At 37.5% G+C, this 19,758-nt stretch overlaps 1 protein-coding gene across 6 annotated transcripts in view; it reads right to left on the minus strand.

Annotated features, from left to right (window-relative positions):
- The window catches only part of dock10 (dedicator of cytokinesis 10), a 104,848-nt gene that overhangs the window by 19,550 nt on the left and 65,540 nt on the right, over nt 1-19,758 (minus strand). For all 6 annotated transcript variants that reach the window (XM_088912806.1, XM_088912805.1, XM_088912804.1 and 3 more), the window contains exons 15-38: nt 18,241-18,363; nt 17,101-17,180; nt 16,392-16,576; nt 16,161-16,226; nt 15,887-15,979; nt 15,431-15,554; nt 13,122-13,249; nt 12,674-12,760; nt 12,092-12,184; nt 11,626-11,744; nt 10,656-10,725; nt 8,688-8,801; nt 7,619-7,690; nt 7,280-7,426; nt 6,710-6,793; nt 6,325-6,421; nt 5,699-5,734; nt 5,217-5,392; nt 4,534-4,650; nt 3,391-3,508; nt 3,178-3,299; nt 2,813-2,927; nt 2,320-2,386; nt 1,536-1,583 (exon numbers count right to left, since the gene is read on the minus strand). In XM_088912806.1, the coding sequence (XP_088768932.1) occupies nt 1,536-1,583; nt 2,320-2,386; nt 2,813-2,927; nt 3,178-3,299; nt 3,391-3,508; nt 4,534-4,650; nt 5,217-5,392; nt 5,699-5,734; nt 6,325-6,421; nt 6,710-6,793; nt 7,280-7,426; nt 7,619-7,690; nt 8,688-8,801; nt 10,656-10,725; nt 11,626-11,744; nt 12,092-12,184; nt 12,674-12,760; nt 13,122-13,249; nt 15,431-15,554; nt 15,887-15,979; nt 16,161-16,226; nt 16,392-16,576; nt 17,101-17,180; nt 18,241-18,363 (2,481 nt within the window). The remainder of the gene's footprint in view (nt 1-1,535; nt 1,584-2,319; nt 2,387-2,812; nt 2,928-3,177; nt 3,300-3,390; nt 3,509-4,533; nt 4,651-5,216; nt 5,393-5,698; nt 5,735-6,324; nt 6,422-6,709; nt 6,794-7,279; nt 7,427-7,618; nt 7,691-8,687; nt 8,802-10,655; nt 10,726-11,625; nt 11,745-12,091; nt 12,185-12,673; nt 12,761-13,121; nt 13,250-15,430; nt 15,555-15,886; nt 15,980-16,160; nt 16,227-16,391; nt 16,577-17,100; nt 17,181-18,240; nt 18,364-19,758) is intronic.

A 19,758-nucleotide genomic window follows, 5' to 3' on the forward strand; every position in this document is an offset into this window, starting at 1 on the left:
ACACTCTATTATTCAATAAATTATTATTCAATAAATGCAATGTCAAGCAATTGTCATTTGACAATGTCAAGTTGGCTGTCTTTACAAACTCTAATTAAAAAGAGGTGAAGAGGTTTCTGTCCAGTGGTGAAGATGGAAATTTTGAGGTTTAAAAGAACAGTTTTATTCTCAAAAGCACTGCAAAGCAAGGGGCAAATGTGCACAGCTCAAATTCACTATGTCAGATATTGACTTGATCAGTAACAACAGAGTTGCCATGATGTGAGTTATGCAATTGTGATTTATCTCAATCATGGTAACTGTTAATACTGATGAAATCTGGAAAGTCCAGCTTGGTAGGGAAAGAGAGGCTGTAGACTAATCAGATAATTGCTAATGCAGTAGGAATAAAAGGATTTAAACACAGGGTGATAAAAGATGAAATGAGAACAGAAATGAAGGCTTATCATATTTTTAACAAAACACAAATATCACATTGAGAAACAGTTTGTTTAATACAATCCAGAGATGAAAGACAATGCCAGTGTGAAAACTGCACAAATGGCAATTTACAGCTATTTTTCTGTGGGAAAAACAATTGTATCAGTACCAAATCACAACCTATTCTTTTTTTACAGTTGAGGTAGCCACAGAATTAAAATGAACATGAACAAAATCGAGAGAATCACCAAACTAGTATGTCATATTACCAAATTATCCCATAAGAAAATTACCGTGACTATTTTACCAGGTATTTGTCATGTATTTGTACCATCTTACCAATATTATCATATTTCTGGAACCTGAATAGTGTAATTAAAACAGAATCCTCGGCATATTTGTCATGCCTTTGTGAGAGTGTGGATATTTTTCTCTCAGTTTACTAACAAGGCATGTTAAATCAATTTCAGTGTCTAAGGAACAAGGGTATCTTATTTAAATTCCTAACATATTTTCATATTCCACAGCTATGAATGGCTGCACATTGCCTTTACTGTGTTCACACTGGCAAATATGTGTACTAATTTACTAAGCAACGACAAAGCTAAAGAGTCATAAAAAGAGATAGCTTATTTTTGTAACTTGTTTTCTGTGTTTGATACACAAAGAGAAGGTGTAGAATTATATACGTATGTTACACACATTAATTATATAAATTCATTTCATATTATTACCAATAAATACTCCACGATAAATCCTACTTACCAAAACAATGCAGTTAAGTTTTGGATAATCATTTGATATTGTATTTTCTAAGGAAGGAATCCATACAGCAAGAAAGGGCGATATTGACATATTCAACAAAACGTCTACCTTTTGTCCTGGTACAATATATACTGCATGTACTGTAGATAGCAGAAACTGAATAAAACTGTATTCATTATTCTTTCAAATCAAATTACGCTCTGCATTTAGGAACACACCAACAGTGTTTATTTTATCCACAGCATGCCTGACAAGTCAAGTAAATTAAGAGGATGTAAAACCACATTTCATGCAAAGAACAGAGACAAGTACTCATAACAGATAATGCCTGTGTAATGTAAAGTACTTACCTAGCTATATGCCTCTTCCCCAGAAATCTAAAGTGCTGGAGACACAGCCTTAATGGAAGAATGCAACATTTTAGTTTGGGAATCTAATACATATTTTATACAATGGCATACATGTAGCTGTATTTATCAAATAATATGCTGCAACATCAATAAATGGTCTCTGGAGATTTTCTTTTGGAGAAATTAGTTTAAAAAGGCTAGCTTGACAAATCAATTCATAACAGACTTATGGGTGAAGGTAAAAGAAATATAAAAGTCGATATTCAAGTTTATCTCACCCTTTTCTCTGTATTACTAACTCATACATTTCAGATCTTTTTTGTTTCAACAAAAACTCCTGGACTCTCATTTTATAGACAAGTCATTTGTCTGAAAAAATAGCTTGTTTCTCATCAGCAATCACTTCTTTGTTTTTAGGGATTTTGTAGACTAATGAGGTTTTTATCTTGATCATCAGTAGATGAGTTTATTACTAATAAGTGAATGGAAACTGAGACTGTAACAGAATTAATGAGCACAATTAGTGCTCCAGCCAAGCATATGGCATGTCACACACGCTGTACTATGGGTACGATTCAAACACTAGGAGAAATCTGTTGGTTTTCTTTAGTTTGAAGGATTCATTACTCAGAACCAGCACGTCTATTTATTCTATTCTGGCATCTTTGTGTTTTGACATTTAATGCTTGTTTGGCAGATGTTTCACTAAATGCAACAGCACTATGAAAAAGGGGAACAAAAGACAAGTGAAGACTGAGTGATAAATGGATTAATAAGCACTCACTCTAAAATGTTGAAGAAGTCTGAAATTTCCTGGTGCACAGCTCTGTGCCAGTAGGAGACCATCACATCTGTAAATAAGAGCGCTGTTCATGAATTCTGCTACTATCTCGCCCTACATTTTCCAAATCTTGTATTTGGCATTTTAATCATTCTAAACTAAGTAAATGTGATAAACATTTTGAATAATCACAACAACTAGTTATTAGTAAAAACCTTAATGACAAAATATTTTTAAGCTGTAAGACGTTTTACATTTAAGCAAATACTCTAAGGGCATTGAGGCATCAAAAGCAATGGATTACAGATCATTCTCTGATTAAAAGCTGCAAGGTTTGCATGCAACTTTTAGATGAAATGGTAAATAGAGATGACTGTACTGTATTAAAGAGTCTGAGGATCGGGGGAGCTTTCCTATGTATATGCCAGATAGCAGATTGTTAGGGAAAAAAAGCCACAGCCCTTGAGTGGTAGATGGGCAGATGGCAGCGCTTTACCCTCGGAGATCGTTTTCATTATGTGCAGGAAACACATGAGCAGACTTCTCGTCTCCGCCTGGTCCAGCTTATCGAACCGAAGGGCCGATCCAATCAACGATAAGGGTCGGGCAATCTTCACGAAGAGAAAAACGGAGAGAGTCCCGTATAAATCGCTAATCTGTTTTGACTGTGCACCAATTCAAACTGCCTTTTCTCCTTTCTGATCTTGATTCTGTTGCGCACATCCGATGGTTTCCAATGGAAACGGAATTCGGTGGCAGCCCAAAACATGGTTTTAATACGAAGCAAGACATGTTATCCGTGGTTTCACCAGCTTTGGGCCCAGGAAAAGTCTACATTAACACATCGTCACGCTGCTGTACCTTCTCACAGGTGTCCGTTTTCTCACTGTTCTTATCACTCGTGCTGGGATTCGACTCGATACTTATCAGGGAACCTCTCGAGTCCGCATTGTTGGCAGTCGACACCGCCAGCGACGAGAAGGCTGTTGAGAAAGGGACAGAAGGGTTGCAGCTCAGAGGGACTTTAAGGAGGCCTGGACTTGCCCACTCGTCAGGCTGATAACATGCACGTACCCGTGATGGAGTTCAGCACCTCTTTGGAAAAGGAAGTGTCCACTGAGTTTGCATGTCTTAAAGCTAGGGCCATCTGACTCTGTAGTCCGCCTCCCACACTCAGGTCATCCCGGGAGCCCTGCAGTGGGAGACACAGTTTCAGAATTGAACGGGAGCAAGGGGCGGCTTTCATTACGGGTTAAAATAACAAGTTTCAGGACAGGCTATGCCTGTAGACACTGCTGCTTGTCCTTGGAACCCCTCTCTTCTCCACCTTCCAACATTGCCAGTCAGCTCGGCAGTGACTAAAAAGAATCTAACAGATCTTTCCAATGTAGTCCTCCTCCCCTCTTTACCACGCAAGAATAGACAAAAAGAGTTTTTGGTGGAATAGTTCAATATGCATGTAAGTCACATTTGAAACAAAGATTATTTTTCTGAATTTTTTTAGAACTTTGTGAGGTTTTTAAATTGAGCTTTGTACTGCAGTCTGTGTCCTGTTATATCCCAAGCAAAACACTTCAGGAATGAAAGCACACTCTATAGAATAAATACAGACTGAGGCCATGTGCAATAGGACACATTCACAAGCAAGTAACTAAGAGACTGAATAACATCAGCGACAACATCACAGAAAGTTGAAAATATATACAGTACTAGCAATTTAAGAACTGCTGAGGGCTGTGTCAGTAGCTAATCGGGAATACATTAAGAGACAGAATTGTATGAAGACCTTATCTCTTAAAGAGCTAAATATAGCAGGCCATCCTGTAACCTCTATTAAGATATCTTCAACTATCTTTGAAAATGCTCACAAAGAATCTAAAATGAAATGGAGTGCTTCTTGGAAGATACTGAAATGATAGGAAGTATTCATCACTTCTTTGAAGATGCTGATGTCTTTGTAATAAAAGCTTACAGTGAAGTCATTTTTAACACTGACACAATTAAAAGAAGATGAAGAAAGATGATAAATTCTGGTGAGATTAAAATCTGTGTGAAAGAAAGGTGTGTGTCTCTCATTGTACCGTAGTCTGCTTTCACAGAAATGAAATTGGCTACTAAATCAAATCCTATCTTTTATAACAGACAGGTGTTAAATTCAAAGTTTTATTTAGTGACACACTAATGGCTCGGTATTGGTAGACAGGAGCAGAGGCTTACTTGATCACTGGCGTTGATGTTGAATGGAAACAGATCTCTCATGAAAAAGCGGGGCATGTTGTCAAGAATCAGGCCATACAGAGGGAGGTAAAGGGAGGCTATTCTGGCTTGCTTGTTCTGTCAAAAAATCACATTATCATTAGCAGTAAAGGTACAGTTTAAGAAATGAGATAAGAAAGATACAAATAGGCCCTAGTGTTAGGGCCTGCAGTCAGGGTATGAGAAATGATACACTGCAATAGAACCGACAGCTGAATCGTTCATTTGGTTTCCTGTGTCTTTTTTCCTTTATAACAAACCTGGATATATAAACTCTTTCATCCAGATGTATTTGATGTACTTATTTTACTGAGAAAGACTCTCTCTGGCAAGTTTCGCTAAATCCAGCTGAAGTCATTTTCATTTCCCATTGTGAATTGCAGCATTTCCTGAACTGGGAGACACCCATTTTAATAGTTTCCTGCTGCAAAATGTCTTTACCATTGGTGACTTTAAAATTGACCAGGAGATTTATGGTCCTGCTTCATAAAACTCAAAATAAATAAACCTAGCCAGCCATTTATAGGGTCTTGCAAAGATCTCTTTCTTTTATTCGATATGTGGTACTGTGGATATGTGGTATCTTTCTAATGGGACAAATAAAACACTAAGAAGCTCAAGCAAAAAAAAAAAAGAAAGCCTACCTTGTCAGTGTATCGATCATCTAGGGAGTGCTTTGCCATAAGGTTCTTAAGTATAGCAAGAGCCAGGTGCCTTATATCCTGGTCCTCCTGGAGAGCAAAGCCAACCTCACGCAGCAGCAGGCCAGTCAGGAAGTGCTTTCTGCAGTACTCATTGGTTAGGCTGTACTCCGGCACATCTGAGGCAATGGAACAGAACATCAGGGGACTTTAAATACCTTAAGGCACAGGGGTGGTTAAATATTGCAGTCCTAGCCTGACTTTTTAAATCATTTTCTGGCTTTTCATGTCTTATCCTTAATCATCTTTAAACAGGTAAATCTTGAGTCTTTTCCAGAGGGAAGCATTTGCTCAATGAACCCCTGAGGTCCCAGACTTCATCTCTTCAGTCATTTGGCTCATTGACAAACACGGTTTATTTCATTCTGCAACCTTGTTGATTTGATAGCTCGACAGAAAAGAAAGAAAGGCAGTACAATACAGACCCTGTGTGCTCTGGGATTCTGAAGGCAAATCTTTGTCTGTGAAGAAACAAGAAATAATGTGTTCACAATGAGAAATTTCAGCCCATGACACATTTCTTGCTGCTACCCGTCAGTAGCACACAATACACTGAAGTGTTCCATTTCATTTCTGGTGTTACAGTATGTCTCCATTATGGGGGGAAATTTTTAAACATATTGTACAATTTAGCCAGAAAATCCTTTAGAAGTGCTTTCAATCTACAGTACAGTATCAGGCTACAATATGATCCCTTAGTTTATGTGGTAAATTTGAAATAGTTACTGGGATGAGTCTCTCAGATCCTAATTGGAAGCCTCTGAATGGCTTCTCCTTTTCCTATTGAAGAGTAGTAAAATATTTCTCCTTGTTTATGTAGCAACATAAACATTGTTTATCTTCAGGTGAAGAAGGCTACATGTCCACAACATTGTGTTTTCTTTCTTCTCTTTTCAGCATGAAATAAACCTATTGCTTGTTCCTTTGCAGCCTACGCATGCTGACGCAGCTACCCACCTGAACTACTATTAACATCATAGTCTAGTAGTTCTACATTCAACCAAAGCCTTAAGGCATATGCTACCCATACGTAGCCCTTTATATTCATTACCTGTGATCTTTGCAGATGGTATGGGCAGGCTAAGAGGAATGTAGTGCTCATGGTTACACACTTCACGGAGGAACTCAAACTTGAACTCACACAGGGTCTGAAACACAGGAATGAGGTACATTGGCTGCAACAGTAAGGAACACATGCCTTCTCCTGGGCTGACAAGGCAGTGATGAAATCTCAAGTAGAAAATTGAAAAGCAAGGATTCAACTGCTGCTCGTCAACTGCAGGGTCTGTGTGTTCATTTTGTGTTTCACATTCTTGAAGACAGAAATGGGATTTGTGAATCATAATATACCCAAAAATAACTGTAGTCCACTCTCTTTAATGATGGTAAAATTACTCCTAACACAATTTACTAGAATTAATGACATTGTCCCTTACCTTGTTATCTCCTGATGTAATATTGTTGATGTAATTGTTAATCAGTTTGAATGTGAACCCTCTGTCCATGAATGTGAAACAACGCTGTGGAAAGGAACAGATACAGTTTTAGTCACTTAAGCCCATGAACCACAAAAGTGTTAGAAGAGTAGGTAAGAATCATAAGCCTTTGTCACGAAGAGCCAAAACATAGTACAGTAGGTCTTTAAGGCAAAGTTCCCAGAGACTTGAAACATTTTATGTAAAAACATCAATTTGCACCTCTTAATTACTACAAGTGCTTGCCAACTTCTTTAAAAAAAAACTTGTAATACTTTATGTCTTTTACAAATTGATGATTTAGGATTATCTATGATCTCTAGAACCAGGGATAGCCACATTCAAAATAACTATCACATGCTAATTTAAGTGAACATATCTGAGTTTTTCTTGTGGCGATGGTGGCAATGATAAGTACAATGTTAAGAACGCACATTAAGAACCTTCAGGATACAGACGTGTGCTTTACCTGCTATTTCAGACACTGTGAGATGCAGGGTTCAGTGTTACAATAAAGACATTTTTACCAACCTTCACAAACATTGCAACTGCCAGGTTAGCACTCCTTGTTTCTTCTGAGATAGTCTTGGTTTTCCAGAAAACATGATCAGACGTGGTCATTACCAGTGTTTCTAACATGTTGAGGTACGATGTTGGGAATCTCTCTGGACGTGGCAGCTAAAAAACACATTCAAAAGAAACAATATTTTAATTAGTAAGACCTAACTAAATAATAGGAGAGCTTTGTCAGGACTCCAAACAAATGTTGTTACAAAAATCCAATTGATCACCTTGTCAAAACAGTAGCTTCATTTACTTGGCTTCTAAAAATGACATTTTATATAATAAAAGGTACTGTGCCTTCTTTACCTTTACTTTATCTGAATCCGCGAGATACTGGGCCATCGACTTAATGATGAGCTCAAAAAAGAACCATGAGTACTGTAAAAAAACAAAAATCAATTTATTATAAGATTGTGAAGTACAGTATGCTTCTCTCACATTTATATTCCTTTATAACAACTGCACAAATTTAGTACACCATTCCAAGTAGTCTCCTAAAATATTTAGGATTCAATATCAATTCATATTTTGTACTGTCATGAACTGAATCCTTTTCGTATTGGATTCTAGATGTACTTTGTGGACATGGCATGACTTCTAATGAATAATGAATCCTATAATGAATCTTCATAATGAATCCTATAGAAGCTTGTGAAGGACACATGGAGTCCAACAGCCCACTGTCCTTTGTCACTCAATGTACAGTCCTTGTCTGTTACATCTCACTAGCTGCTCAGAAGTAATAGAAGCAGAGAAGAGAGGGACACTAGCAGTCTGAGCGTGTGTCTTTGATGAGATTCCTTACTGTGTGAACATGCGTTAATATTCAGGTCAGAGTCGTACAAGAAATGACGGTGTGACTCAAAGCTCTATGTGTCTCTTGGATTTGGGTCAGATGGGTGAAAAAGCCACCGATTACAATTTCAGTTTGAAAGCTTGTCAGAGCAACTTAGACTGATCTTTACATGGAGAGCCTGGGTAGGCCATTATGCGTATCTCACAGATTTGCAATATGCCACAGTAGCCATGACAGACTGCATAACTGAACATTCAAAACTTCAACCTTTTCTGCTACAATGTTTGCTGCAGCAGATTATTTCATTTAAGGAAGAAAATTCCAGTTACGTTATATGCAATTAATTAACATTCAATAAAAGTAATCAATGTATATGCAGTACAAATGCATTGTGGCAAGTTTACAGTATGACCTTGAAACAGATATGTCATACTGTATGTGTATTTAATTTCTTGCATCAGAAATAATACAGTAAGCTCATGAGTAAGATTTCTTTTTCAAAATAACACATAGTGAACTGTGTCATTATCCAAGGAAATAGTTCTGATCTAATATCTTCTAACGTAAAATACATTTTACCTTGAGTATATTTTTCACTACGTCCGTGTCATTGCTTTTCAGATCCAAATTCATTCCCTTTGCAAGTTCTTCATGCACAGTTTTCTCCTCGTGGGATTCTGTCTTGAACACAAACTGCACAACACAAAAAAGCACAAAAAATAAATTTCTCTTCTCTTACACATGATAGAGAGCAAAACCACTGTCGGCACCACATAATGTTTTACTGTTATTTTACAAATTAAAGGAGACAGTCCCAGGATAAACATTACAGAATACAATCATAATACAATTCAAAGAGAACAGACATCTCAAAACCGTAATGACTGAATTATATTTATATATATATATTTTGCTTATAATCGTTTCCAACTTACATTTGTACCCATTTATAAAGATGGGCATTTTTACAGTAGTGCTTTGCTCAATCATATAACAGTTGTGCCACCAGCTAATCCAGAAAGTTGACAACTATTCCACACCATTGCCCTGGCACCAAGGCTTAAAGTAAACTGAAACTTGCTACAGCAAACTCTAAATTGTATTAGGCATTTTGTAAAATAAACACTGTAGTATCATTATACTGTGTCAATCTGCTTTAATCATCTGTGTTAATCCAAATATCCCAAAGCACTTGAGACTGCTGATTCTTGGAACTGCAAGAGGGAAGAGTGCACCCCTATATCCCACAATCTGCACAAATCCTTTCAAAACAACATGCTACTTAGATTCAGATTTACAGACATGAATTTCAGAACCCCATCTGTACAGGACTTTCTGATCAACATCATTTCTAGCGACATGTTGTATATGAAGACGATTAAAGACTTTCCTGGTAAGCTGTTGTAATGTCAAATTTAAAGCCTACTTTCCCCCCTTCTCATCTTATTTCTTGTCCCTCTTGTTATTTATACCACAGAATTTGATCTTGTTGGAAGAGGGCTTACTCATTCATTCTTTCCCACTGTCATTTCTGAAATAATCTGCTCATTATATTATATATTTATTATACACTGTTGTGCACTGTTGTGTCACTGAACTGAACAATAAATAGCCTAAAACACAACATACAGCTCCTCACTATTCCTATTTAAGATGAAAAGTTTATATTTGTAACCACCAATATAACCTACAGTACAGGCTTCAATTTATAATCTCTGTTTACAAAAACTGTCTTATATTTTCTATAGGACACAGTTGCTTAAGGTTGTTGTTTTTTTTGCTTAAGTTTCTCTTTTGTTGTACCCGTGTTAAGAGAGTTTTTACTATGCAAAACCATGGCTTATACTGGCAGTGACAGGGGATGGCATAGCCCCTAGGTGTTCCTTAAATAACAGACTTAGCAGAAGCTCATCTGACCTCCAGTTGGACACGGTGCCAAGCAGTCACTATGGCAACTCTAACCCTATCGCCACAGTTCTGAAAGGATCAAGGGCTCTGTTCCTCTGTGCTGCTGTTTTCAAAAAGGGAAGCCTTCACATTTTACAGTTCCCCCAGGGCTTTTTCTGAATAAAACACCAACAGAAGGAGTGAAATATGGTTTTTCTCTTCAAAGCACAGCCTGTCACAGCCTGTAGTATATGGGGCAGGGGTCTAGCCTAAAGCCTTTAGTAAAGGCCATGACTCTCTTCAAAACAATGACCTGTTTTAGCTATTTGTATGATCCATTTTACATTTGAATTAATGTCCATAAGAGACAAGAAAACGGGTTTAAAATGGTGTGTTATTCACAGGAATCAGGTGGGCCAGACAATATTTCCTTGCCAAGTACATAATGAAGGGAGGAAAAGGAACTTTAGCACTGTAGTTTGTCATCTCAACAATATTCCCAGGCCAAAGTCAATGAACAAACTGCGGCCTTTACCTTTTATATGGGAAAACCACATACAGTATACAGTACAGACTGCTTCTGGATTCTCTTCAAGTCTTTGGAACATGCACAGCACTGAACCTTGGCAAAAAAGTCACATTTTGATTTTTAAAGTATACCTTTATATAGGAGTGAAGATAGTGGTCTAGGTGATGCTCATGACACTTGGCAACAATGTGAACCAGCACCCTGTAAGAGAAAGGCAGTGTGACTTTGAGAAAATAAGAAATATTATTGATTGCAGTAGCTGCCATCTAGACTATTATATTTGTCTAAGTGTTCCTGCTTGATCGTAAAGCCTAAGTGCACTAGTTCTCTCAAGAACCAGATCCATAAATCTTCATCCACGTCTTGTATGAAAATTTTTCTTCATTTTATAGAAAACAATAACTGATGATAATGCGTAAATCTCTTCTGTGTATGGCTGCTATTTTTTTTATTTACAAGCTAGCTCTTCACATTATGGTTTGCCAATTGTACTGCTCTGCATTAAATGACATTTATCTTAATGTTCCAGTTTCTAGAGCCCTCACAAGGAAATGTACTTTTTCTATTCCATATGCTTCTAACTCTGTCTCTCCCATTAAATTAATCTAATCAGTACCCAGCCAAGTGCTCAGCATGGTTTGTTACGCTCTCTTGAAACTCGAGAAAACAAATCAGAAACAGTGCCAGGAGAGATTTTATTGCAGTCTTGTAGAACAAGACACTACCAAATTATCTAAGAGTAAGGTGTCTCAGAAAGACTAATAACACTGCAGAAAGACAGAGGAAGATGCAGGCAGCTAAAAGTGCCTATTTTATACAGTATAGCTGAAGTATATTCTGTGATGTTAGGAAAGAAAAAATGCAAACATGTCTTCAGGCACATTTGTGTGCATGACTTAAAACATGTCAGTGTTTTGCCTTTTCATACTTCACTAAGGAGGTGTTGAGAAACATACTACTCGTACTGTAAGTCCTTACTGTTGGCAAACACTCCACGTTTAATTAAGTATCAGCAACGCACCCCCACTTAGTCACAATTCACATCAGTAGAAAATCAGACCTAAACAATCAAGGCCAGAGCCTTGCAGTTCCAGCCTTTACCTTGAGGTGGCAGTGATGACTTCTTCATCATCATTCTGGATAAGAACTTTGAATAGCTGATTGAAGAGGACTGGGAGGAACCGTATGATCACATGTATTTTCTCCATGCTGAGCAGACCCTGTTGTAAGCAAACAAGTTACACAACTTTTACAGAATATGAAAAATATGCAGAATTGCTTATTTAAAACTGGGAAACATAATAAACCAAGTAAGTTCAGATATAATCTAGACTTCCTGTGTCTGTCTGCTTTGGAAACTAAACACCTAAACGTCCCTAGAACAGGAAATTAGTAACTGTTACTGTACTTTTGTTTAAAAACAAATACCTAAACTAGTAATGCTGATCTAAAGCTTATTATCTAAAATACTACAATAATTAACTCAATTTTCTTAACTTTAAGCAAAATATAGTGAATAGTATCCAGTCAAAGTATAACCAAGCTTCATTTGCCTGAAATACTGTACCTTTAGGCTGTTAATGAAGTTTAAGGCAGGAGGTTGAGAAAGTTCGGTTTCTCTTTTTTGGCACTGCTGAAAGAATCGGTTCAGATGTGGATCCTGTAAATTGAAAATAGCATTACAATATTAAAAAAAATATTAGTGATATTTTGCTTTGATTCTACATTCTTACTGCACTAAAAATGTAGTTATTATAAAAGGAGAAACAGAAAGCTCCCTTTGCTGCTTTTGAAGGTACTATCTGTGTGGAATATACCAGTGAATGTCTGTTAATTATGACCAATCTGATTTTTAAAAAATGCAGCAAAAATTCTAAGGGAAACTACTTTGAAAAACTAATGGCCACACCATGAAGGCAGTGGGCATATTCTGAAAACCTAGATGCACCTTCAGTACAAAAGAATGCAACCACAGTGTCATCTGGAAATGCTACAGAATAAAACACAATAAAATACTGTGTTGCTACAAAATAAGAATTCTAAGAATAAGTATGAAATAACATTTTGAAATGAGTCAAAAATCCTCACTGAAATGAAATAACATCTCATGAATATGAGAACAGTTGCACATGTAAATGCTTCCTCTTACCTGAGTGTATACTGTTGACACAACGTAAGTAGACACTTTAAAAATCGGCTTGCCTCCATCCACCCACTTTATGTCTGCCCCATTTTGCTGCAATATTGAATTTGTATTCTGTTAGTGTTCACAAAAAATATCTGTGTAAAAGCATGTTTTATGAAACAATCTTAAAATATGCCCCCCAAAAGAATGCATTAAATATGTATGTAAGAATTTCTTAAGCAGATATTCAATAAGGGAAAATAAGCCAACACAGAATCTTAGAATATTCCTTTTGTAGCTTCTTGATTACTTTAGAGACCTAATTAAACAATAATGAAAAACATGGCAAGTCCTTCTGAAACTGGGATATAATAAAATAAAGTTTTCTTTATGTTTTTCCAATTTTATAATATCCCAGCACGAATAATGAAAAGGCAGTGTGTCTTTTCATCACAGCTTCCTGCTCTCCAACCTTTCCCGATCCTGATCCAGGGTCCTTGACATGGAGGTAGCCTGGAGGCAGGGCACTGGCCACAGGGATATGATTCTCCTGAGAGATGAGTCTGCCTTCTTTCAGTAACGGGAGCCAGGCAAAACCAACTAAACCGAAAAGAAATACAGTTGCATCCAGGTGATTCCAGAGGCAATTAGAAATCACTGCACTGCATAGAAATAATAGACGTGTTAAAGACTGACCAATAAAGAAGAACTTGGCTCCTGTTTCGTAGCACGTTTCACTTTGACTTGTACTGTATATACTATAGCATCGGCATACTGTGTAACACTTCCATCAACACTGTGCAACATGATATCACTTGCATCCCTTTCCAGTCCTTTGTGCAAATTACATTACAGGCAAGTGATTATTCGTAATGGTTCAGAACAAGGCATACTTTCAGATGAGAGCAGAATTCCAGGTAGAAGGAAGCCAGGTGAATATGTTGGAAGACACTGCTTAGGACCTGAAGACTGACAAGGCCTCTCTGCAGATGCAACTCTGTATCAAAGGCCCTGGTCTGATTAGCTGACATTTTAGATTGCTACACAGTTCTTGAGCACGTTAGTTGGGACATACAGAATAAACCAAAAGAACAAAGACCATTCAACTCTTAAGTAGAACTACTTTTAAGTTTGAAAAGTAGAACTTCTCAAAACTGAAATACAATAATATGAGAATTTGGTATTCTGTCAATGATGAGATGAAAATCACTACTTAATGCAGTTGTCACGATCGTTACTCCTCCTCTTAAGGGCGCTCCAGCCCTTCCTCGTTCTGTCCCATTCCCCACACCTGTTCCTTATTCCAGCCCCTCTTTAGTTCCACCTTAAAGCCAGACGCAGGCGATTGCTCGGGGCTTCTCATTGATTTCCGTGTCGTGAGAGCCCGGGGTCCTGCCGCATCTGGCTCCGTTATGGTTTTAGTTTCCTGTTCCTGATTCCCTGCCCCGCCGGTCCCGACCCGGTTCTGGTTTTAACTACGGATGGATCCCCTGGTTTTGGACTATACTGCCTGTCTTGGATTCCCCCTCTGGATTTACCCTTGGATTGTTCGCCTGGATTCACTCCCCCTGGACACTGGCACTGCATGGACACGCCCCCCTGTCTCCTGACTGACTCCTGCATGTTATTTTTCCCTATTGTTTCTTCACCTTTCGGATCGTGTCGTCCGCATAGGGCCCGGAAAGAACTGTTCCTGACAGCAGTAAATGTGCAATACAGTCTCACAACAATGATATGAGACTCTATAATGATGAAATAATGCTTTTGGAAAAATTAGAGACATTGTTTGCTGTTCTCATGATCTGATCATTGGGATGAATAGTGAACAGCAGTTCAGTATTACACGTTTACAACATGCAGGTACTGTATTAATCACTAATTTTAAGCTCGAGAAAGGTGCAACGCTTTCGTTTACAAATAAGTTTACACCTAGGTTTTTGGATTTGATAACTAGTACATGATTTTTCTCTTATACAAAGCGCAATTTATTCACTGCATTTGGTCACTGTCCTTGGAGGCAACGAAACAAAAGAAAAAGGATGGGCCCAGTTTTCTTGAACACTGTATAAGTTTTTGACACATTTCTCATGTAATTAATTTACTAGGGAATAGACAGTTTATCCACAAGTGACAAAAGTGAAAATAAAGAACACAGATATATAGAAAAAGAAGTGCAGTCTAACCCAATCCTTCATTTGAACTAAGAGGATACAAATGATGGATTAATTAAAATTAAGTGCACTTTGACAATGTTGTGTGAACTGTTTGCTTGAGAGCAAACCATGAGGGAGTGTCATTATAATACCCAAGGGGCAATTTGTTTTACAGCAGCAGACTATATAAGGAAAACACACAAAACAAAGAATACACACACTGTACAGTACATAAGCACAAGAGAACCAACTGTTGAGCAAAGTTATAGCGACAGGTTGTAAATGAGAACTTGAACCTGTTTGTTTTTAAATTGGGAAAACCGTATCTGCGTTCTGAGGGGAATAACTGGAATTAGTTAAACAAAGAGTGTGAAGGGACCTCTGGAATAGAATATGCTTTATGGAAGACTTGTAACTGATAGACAGGGAATAGGGACGAAAAATTAGCACCAATGACTTTCTGACATAGCCTGACAATGCTCCCCAGTATGTTTTTCAGACTCCCAAACCAGAAAATTACGGTAAAAGTTAAAGCAAAAGTTCAATTAGAAGATCAACAACAATGATGTGATACAGGCCTTATCAAAAATGCCGATCCCGTAACGTTTTTCATTTCTGGTGACCATACCTGCAGTTTCCAGAGCTTCTTTCTTCTTGGCGTTAGTCTTGGCATTGATGTCGCAAGTTACATGATAGAAAGAAAAGAGGATGTGATGCTTCTCGTGAAGCTGAATTGGAAGTTCGATTTTTACCTGGAGAGAAGAGGCAAGTCACTGTTAATAATGTGGATACCACCACCCTCGGAAGTTACCACAACACTGTTATTCATGAATTGATTTACTTAAACAAATGTAATGATTGATGTTATTAATCTAGTTATTTATCAATAATCAGTGATAACTAATTAATAACCACTTATTCATCTTACACAGCAGAGGTAAAGACACCAGGTGAACTAACTGAGTTCAAATAGGTAGTGTCCATACTTTTGTCTGCAACTCCACTGAGAAATACTGTATACAGGACGGGGATATTTATTGTACATCTCTATACATGAATCTCAAACTATGACACAAGAGCTGACCTCATCATAGAAATCAGGGTTCTGTGAATGATGGAGAACTGTTGTGCAGGCTGCCGTGGTAAAAACTGGCCCCCCTGGTTTTCCATATATGCACTGCAACGGGAAAGGAGGAACAGTTACTGTACATGGAACACAGCCCTGCGACATAAGGCACACACCATGGGAGACACATTTTGGTTTCCATGTCTTATTGATGCTGTAAGTCAATACGGAGGCACCTATGGAGTGCTTGGTTAAAAAAAAACATCTAAGGAAAATAATTGTCGGATATTACCTTCAAGGGTTTGGCACTGTCCTCATCCGAGCTCCGGAATTCGATGCACACTGCTATGTTTCTTGCCTGCAAACAGTGTAGAAATCAGACAGCGCTCCTTGGATTTAACATTCCAAATGTTCAGTCTGTATTTCTTATTCTACAGGAGCGTAAGATTGACTTTTTAAACATTTGAATCACACAACCAAACATCTTCTCAGAGCAATAGCCAAAAGAGTGAACGCAGCCCACCTTAGCGAACGTTTTCTGGCTGTCGTACTTGAGATGTTTGGGGTAGATGTAGATCTGGTTTTTGTACACTCTGTATGGCTGAGAGTACTTGGCTGACTCTTGCACAAATTCTTCAATCTCTACTGTCGCTTGATGTTCACCATCTTCAAAAGGTTTTATAGGTACATAGGATGATGTAACACAGTCTGCAGTGGAAATGGAGAAGATGTATAATTAAAACATAAAATCTAGCAAAGTACTTAAAATCAATTAGTAATACCTTTTACTTGTCATTAATAAGTGCACTCAAAGGACAGATGATTCATTAAGAGATTTTAATTAAAATGAATGTCTAATTAATTTATTAAGCTTAAACAGACTATAATTGCTTTTCTATAATAGCTGAAAGAAAGATCATAAAATAAAACCTAAGTGACAAAAAACCTGACTACATAACATAATAAAGTGTCATTTTCAACATGCTGAAAGATATGGGAAGGAGAAAATTCGTCCAGCTACTTTCTTTACAAAACAAAATGGACTGAAGAATCACCTATATGATAGATAAAAGCAACATACTGTATGTGATACATGTACAGTCCCTAGAAGTATTAAAGGTTTTAGATTTTTTTTTTCTAAAACAGTAAATTTAAAACTTACAAATGCAGTTACTGAGAACCTGCCGAGAACGCAGCCCTGTTTGTGTGTGAAAGACATCTAGATGACCTACTTGGGTGCTCCATTGGGACACAATCCACTGTGACCTCCAGGCTTCCAGGAATGGTCTGCAGTTTGCTGGTCTTCTCTGCCCTGCCAACAGTAAATGATCACTTTTAACTCAAGGAACATTCATTACAACAGAGGCTGGACCAATGTTCTCTTGCACATATACCTGCAATATATTCTACTCAGCTTTCGCTCGAGATACAGGTAGTTGTTGACTTGTGCTTTCAGAATTTGAATGTTTTGGGTTTAAGATGCTTTAAGAATTAAGACCACTTCTTAATTTCGGAGGCTTTAGTTCTCACTAACTCTTGGGTGCGGTGAACAACAAGCAATTTGACAGAGTGTTTGAGGCAGTATACGCTGTGTGTACCACTTGCTTTTTGGTATCAAAGGAGTTGCCTGGATCCTTCCAGCCGGGCATCCTTCATGCCCCATCATCTTGAAATTACTATACATCTTTTAAAATCTATAAAATGTCTTTGCCTTGATACTATGTACCTGATACTATGTTTATATTTTGTAAAAAATGAGGTGAATAAAAACCTAAAAAACGTAAGCTACTGTGTAGAAGAAACCTTAAAAACTAAATCCAGTGCAAAGAATTTGTAAAGAAAACATTGTTAAAGTCACTTTGTTTTCAAATAATGAAAAACATTTAAATGGCATCCACCATATTAAGAAATGTTTCCAAAAAGATTTGAATCCATATATTTTTTGCTTAATACATAAAGTACCTGAATACAACTATTAGGTTTTGAATAGTATAATTACCTTTTCAAAGTATATACAGTACTTCTTCTCTTGAAATCTAGTATAGAATGATTAACGGACTTCTAAAAGTGAGATTGTTATCCTGTTTCCAAATTTAAAAATCAGACAAGCACAGTGGATTTCCTGTTGACAAGTGTATTTTTACTTCACCTGGATGACATTCAAAAGCAAGAAAATAAACTGTTTGGCAGGCTAAGAGATCACTTTTATGCACGGAGCTATTTTGGTCACAGAAGAGAAAGAACCCTTTAAGTGTTTCTTTTCAAGCTATCACGGATATGAGCCTGCTGTAATTTCCAAGCTAGAGTGATAAGCCTAAAGAGCTGTTAAAGCAATTTGTGGAACTTCTTTTATTTTTAATAGATTTTTTTACCTTCTGTAGTCAGATATTACTTTGAGCAGGTCTTCGGTCGAGATTTTGCTGCTGTCTTGCTTGAACAAGGGTGAGAAGCGCGAATCCCGATCTACAGTTCCATCGTTGTCTTTGAAAACTGGCCTGCCAAAGACCGAGCAAGAAATAAGAAACAATGAAATTCGATTTATTTTAAAATGTTGGAGTATGTTCTGCAAATTCATTGTGAATCTGTGGCTAATGAGGGACCATCCAGTGTACCCTGCATTAATCCAAACTCATTTAAAAAACAGCTCGGAACAGAAGAGCAAACTTATCTCCTTTCTGGGGGAGACATACAGTACAGTAGCTGATGCAGATTAACTTAATCTTCAGTTCAGTAAGATAATTTTTTTTTTCTGTGGGAAATCATGTCACATATTACATTTTTTGACCTCCTTAATGGATTTGGGTGGTTGTCTTGAGAGGTGTAAGACTTTCACTATCCCTGACCAGAGAAATCTCAATCCCACTAAAATCTGATGGAAGGGATGTCACAGACATATCTTACACATTATTGCTCTCAATCCAGCTTCAATTGCACATGTTGCTGCGTGAGAAATTGAATGATTAGTGAGTGTATTTACACCTCCATACAGGACATGAACTTGGAAATCGATATGTCATCCTACTGTAAGCTTCTAAATGTGTGTTTGCAATATACTACATTGAATCAATTTGTCTCACTCCATTTACCAACCGTTGAAGTCTCTTGTAAATCAGGATTCACATAGAGAAGTTGTTCTGTACATATTCAATGTTGTGAAAAAAACCCAACCTAAGACAGCACATTAAGAAACAGTACTGTATTTGGCAAAGAAAGGAAGTGAATGGACTGCATTAATGAATCAAACGGAGAAACTTAGAGTTTTTTAGCTGCAAAATCTATTTATATCCTTTCTATTTTTATAACTGAGTTAGTTTCATAGGAGTACTGTTATTATTTTTTAAGTTTTAACATCCACAGGCCTTCAATGACCATCTTTAGCAGTCACGCCTAACCTGGCAGACAATAACTCTGGAACAGAGGCCTGTCCATTGTAGGGCACACCCGGAGTGAGGGTATGTCAGTTAATCTAGACAGCATGCCTCTGTACCGCTGAGAGGCGCGTACTGGAACATGCCAAGAAACATATGGGAAGGGGAAAACATGCAAACTCCACACAAAAAGCACCACAGGCGGGAGCTGAACCTAGGTCCCAGAAGCTGTGAGCCAATATAACTTCCACCATGAAGCAGTATTAAAAAGCAATGATCAATGCTAAAAAATGTACAGTATATGTCAGAATAGTTATAATCATAAGTAGAAATAAAGGCATGAAGAGCAGATATCTTATAGTAAAATCCATAACAATAAGTAATATCAGCACGTCACATGGTAGATGTTTTATGCCCAAGGAAAAGTAGACTATTCACTTAATAAGAACTGATGACTCTTTCCTATTGTGATCTCAACTTTTCAGGACAGATCATCAGGCACCTCACCGATAGGTCACAGGA

Source organism: Atractosteus spatula, chromosome 4, assembly GCF_055471065.1.
Source record: "Atractosteus spatula isolate fAtrSpa1 chromosome 4, fAtrSpa1.hap1, whole genome shotgun sequence".
In the NCBI taxonomy this organism is placed as follows: Eukaryota; Metazoa; Chordata; class Actinopteri; order Semionotiformes; family Lepisosteidae; genus Atractosteus; species Atractosteus spatula.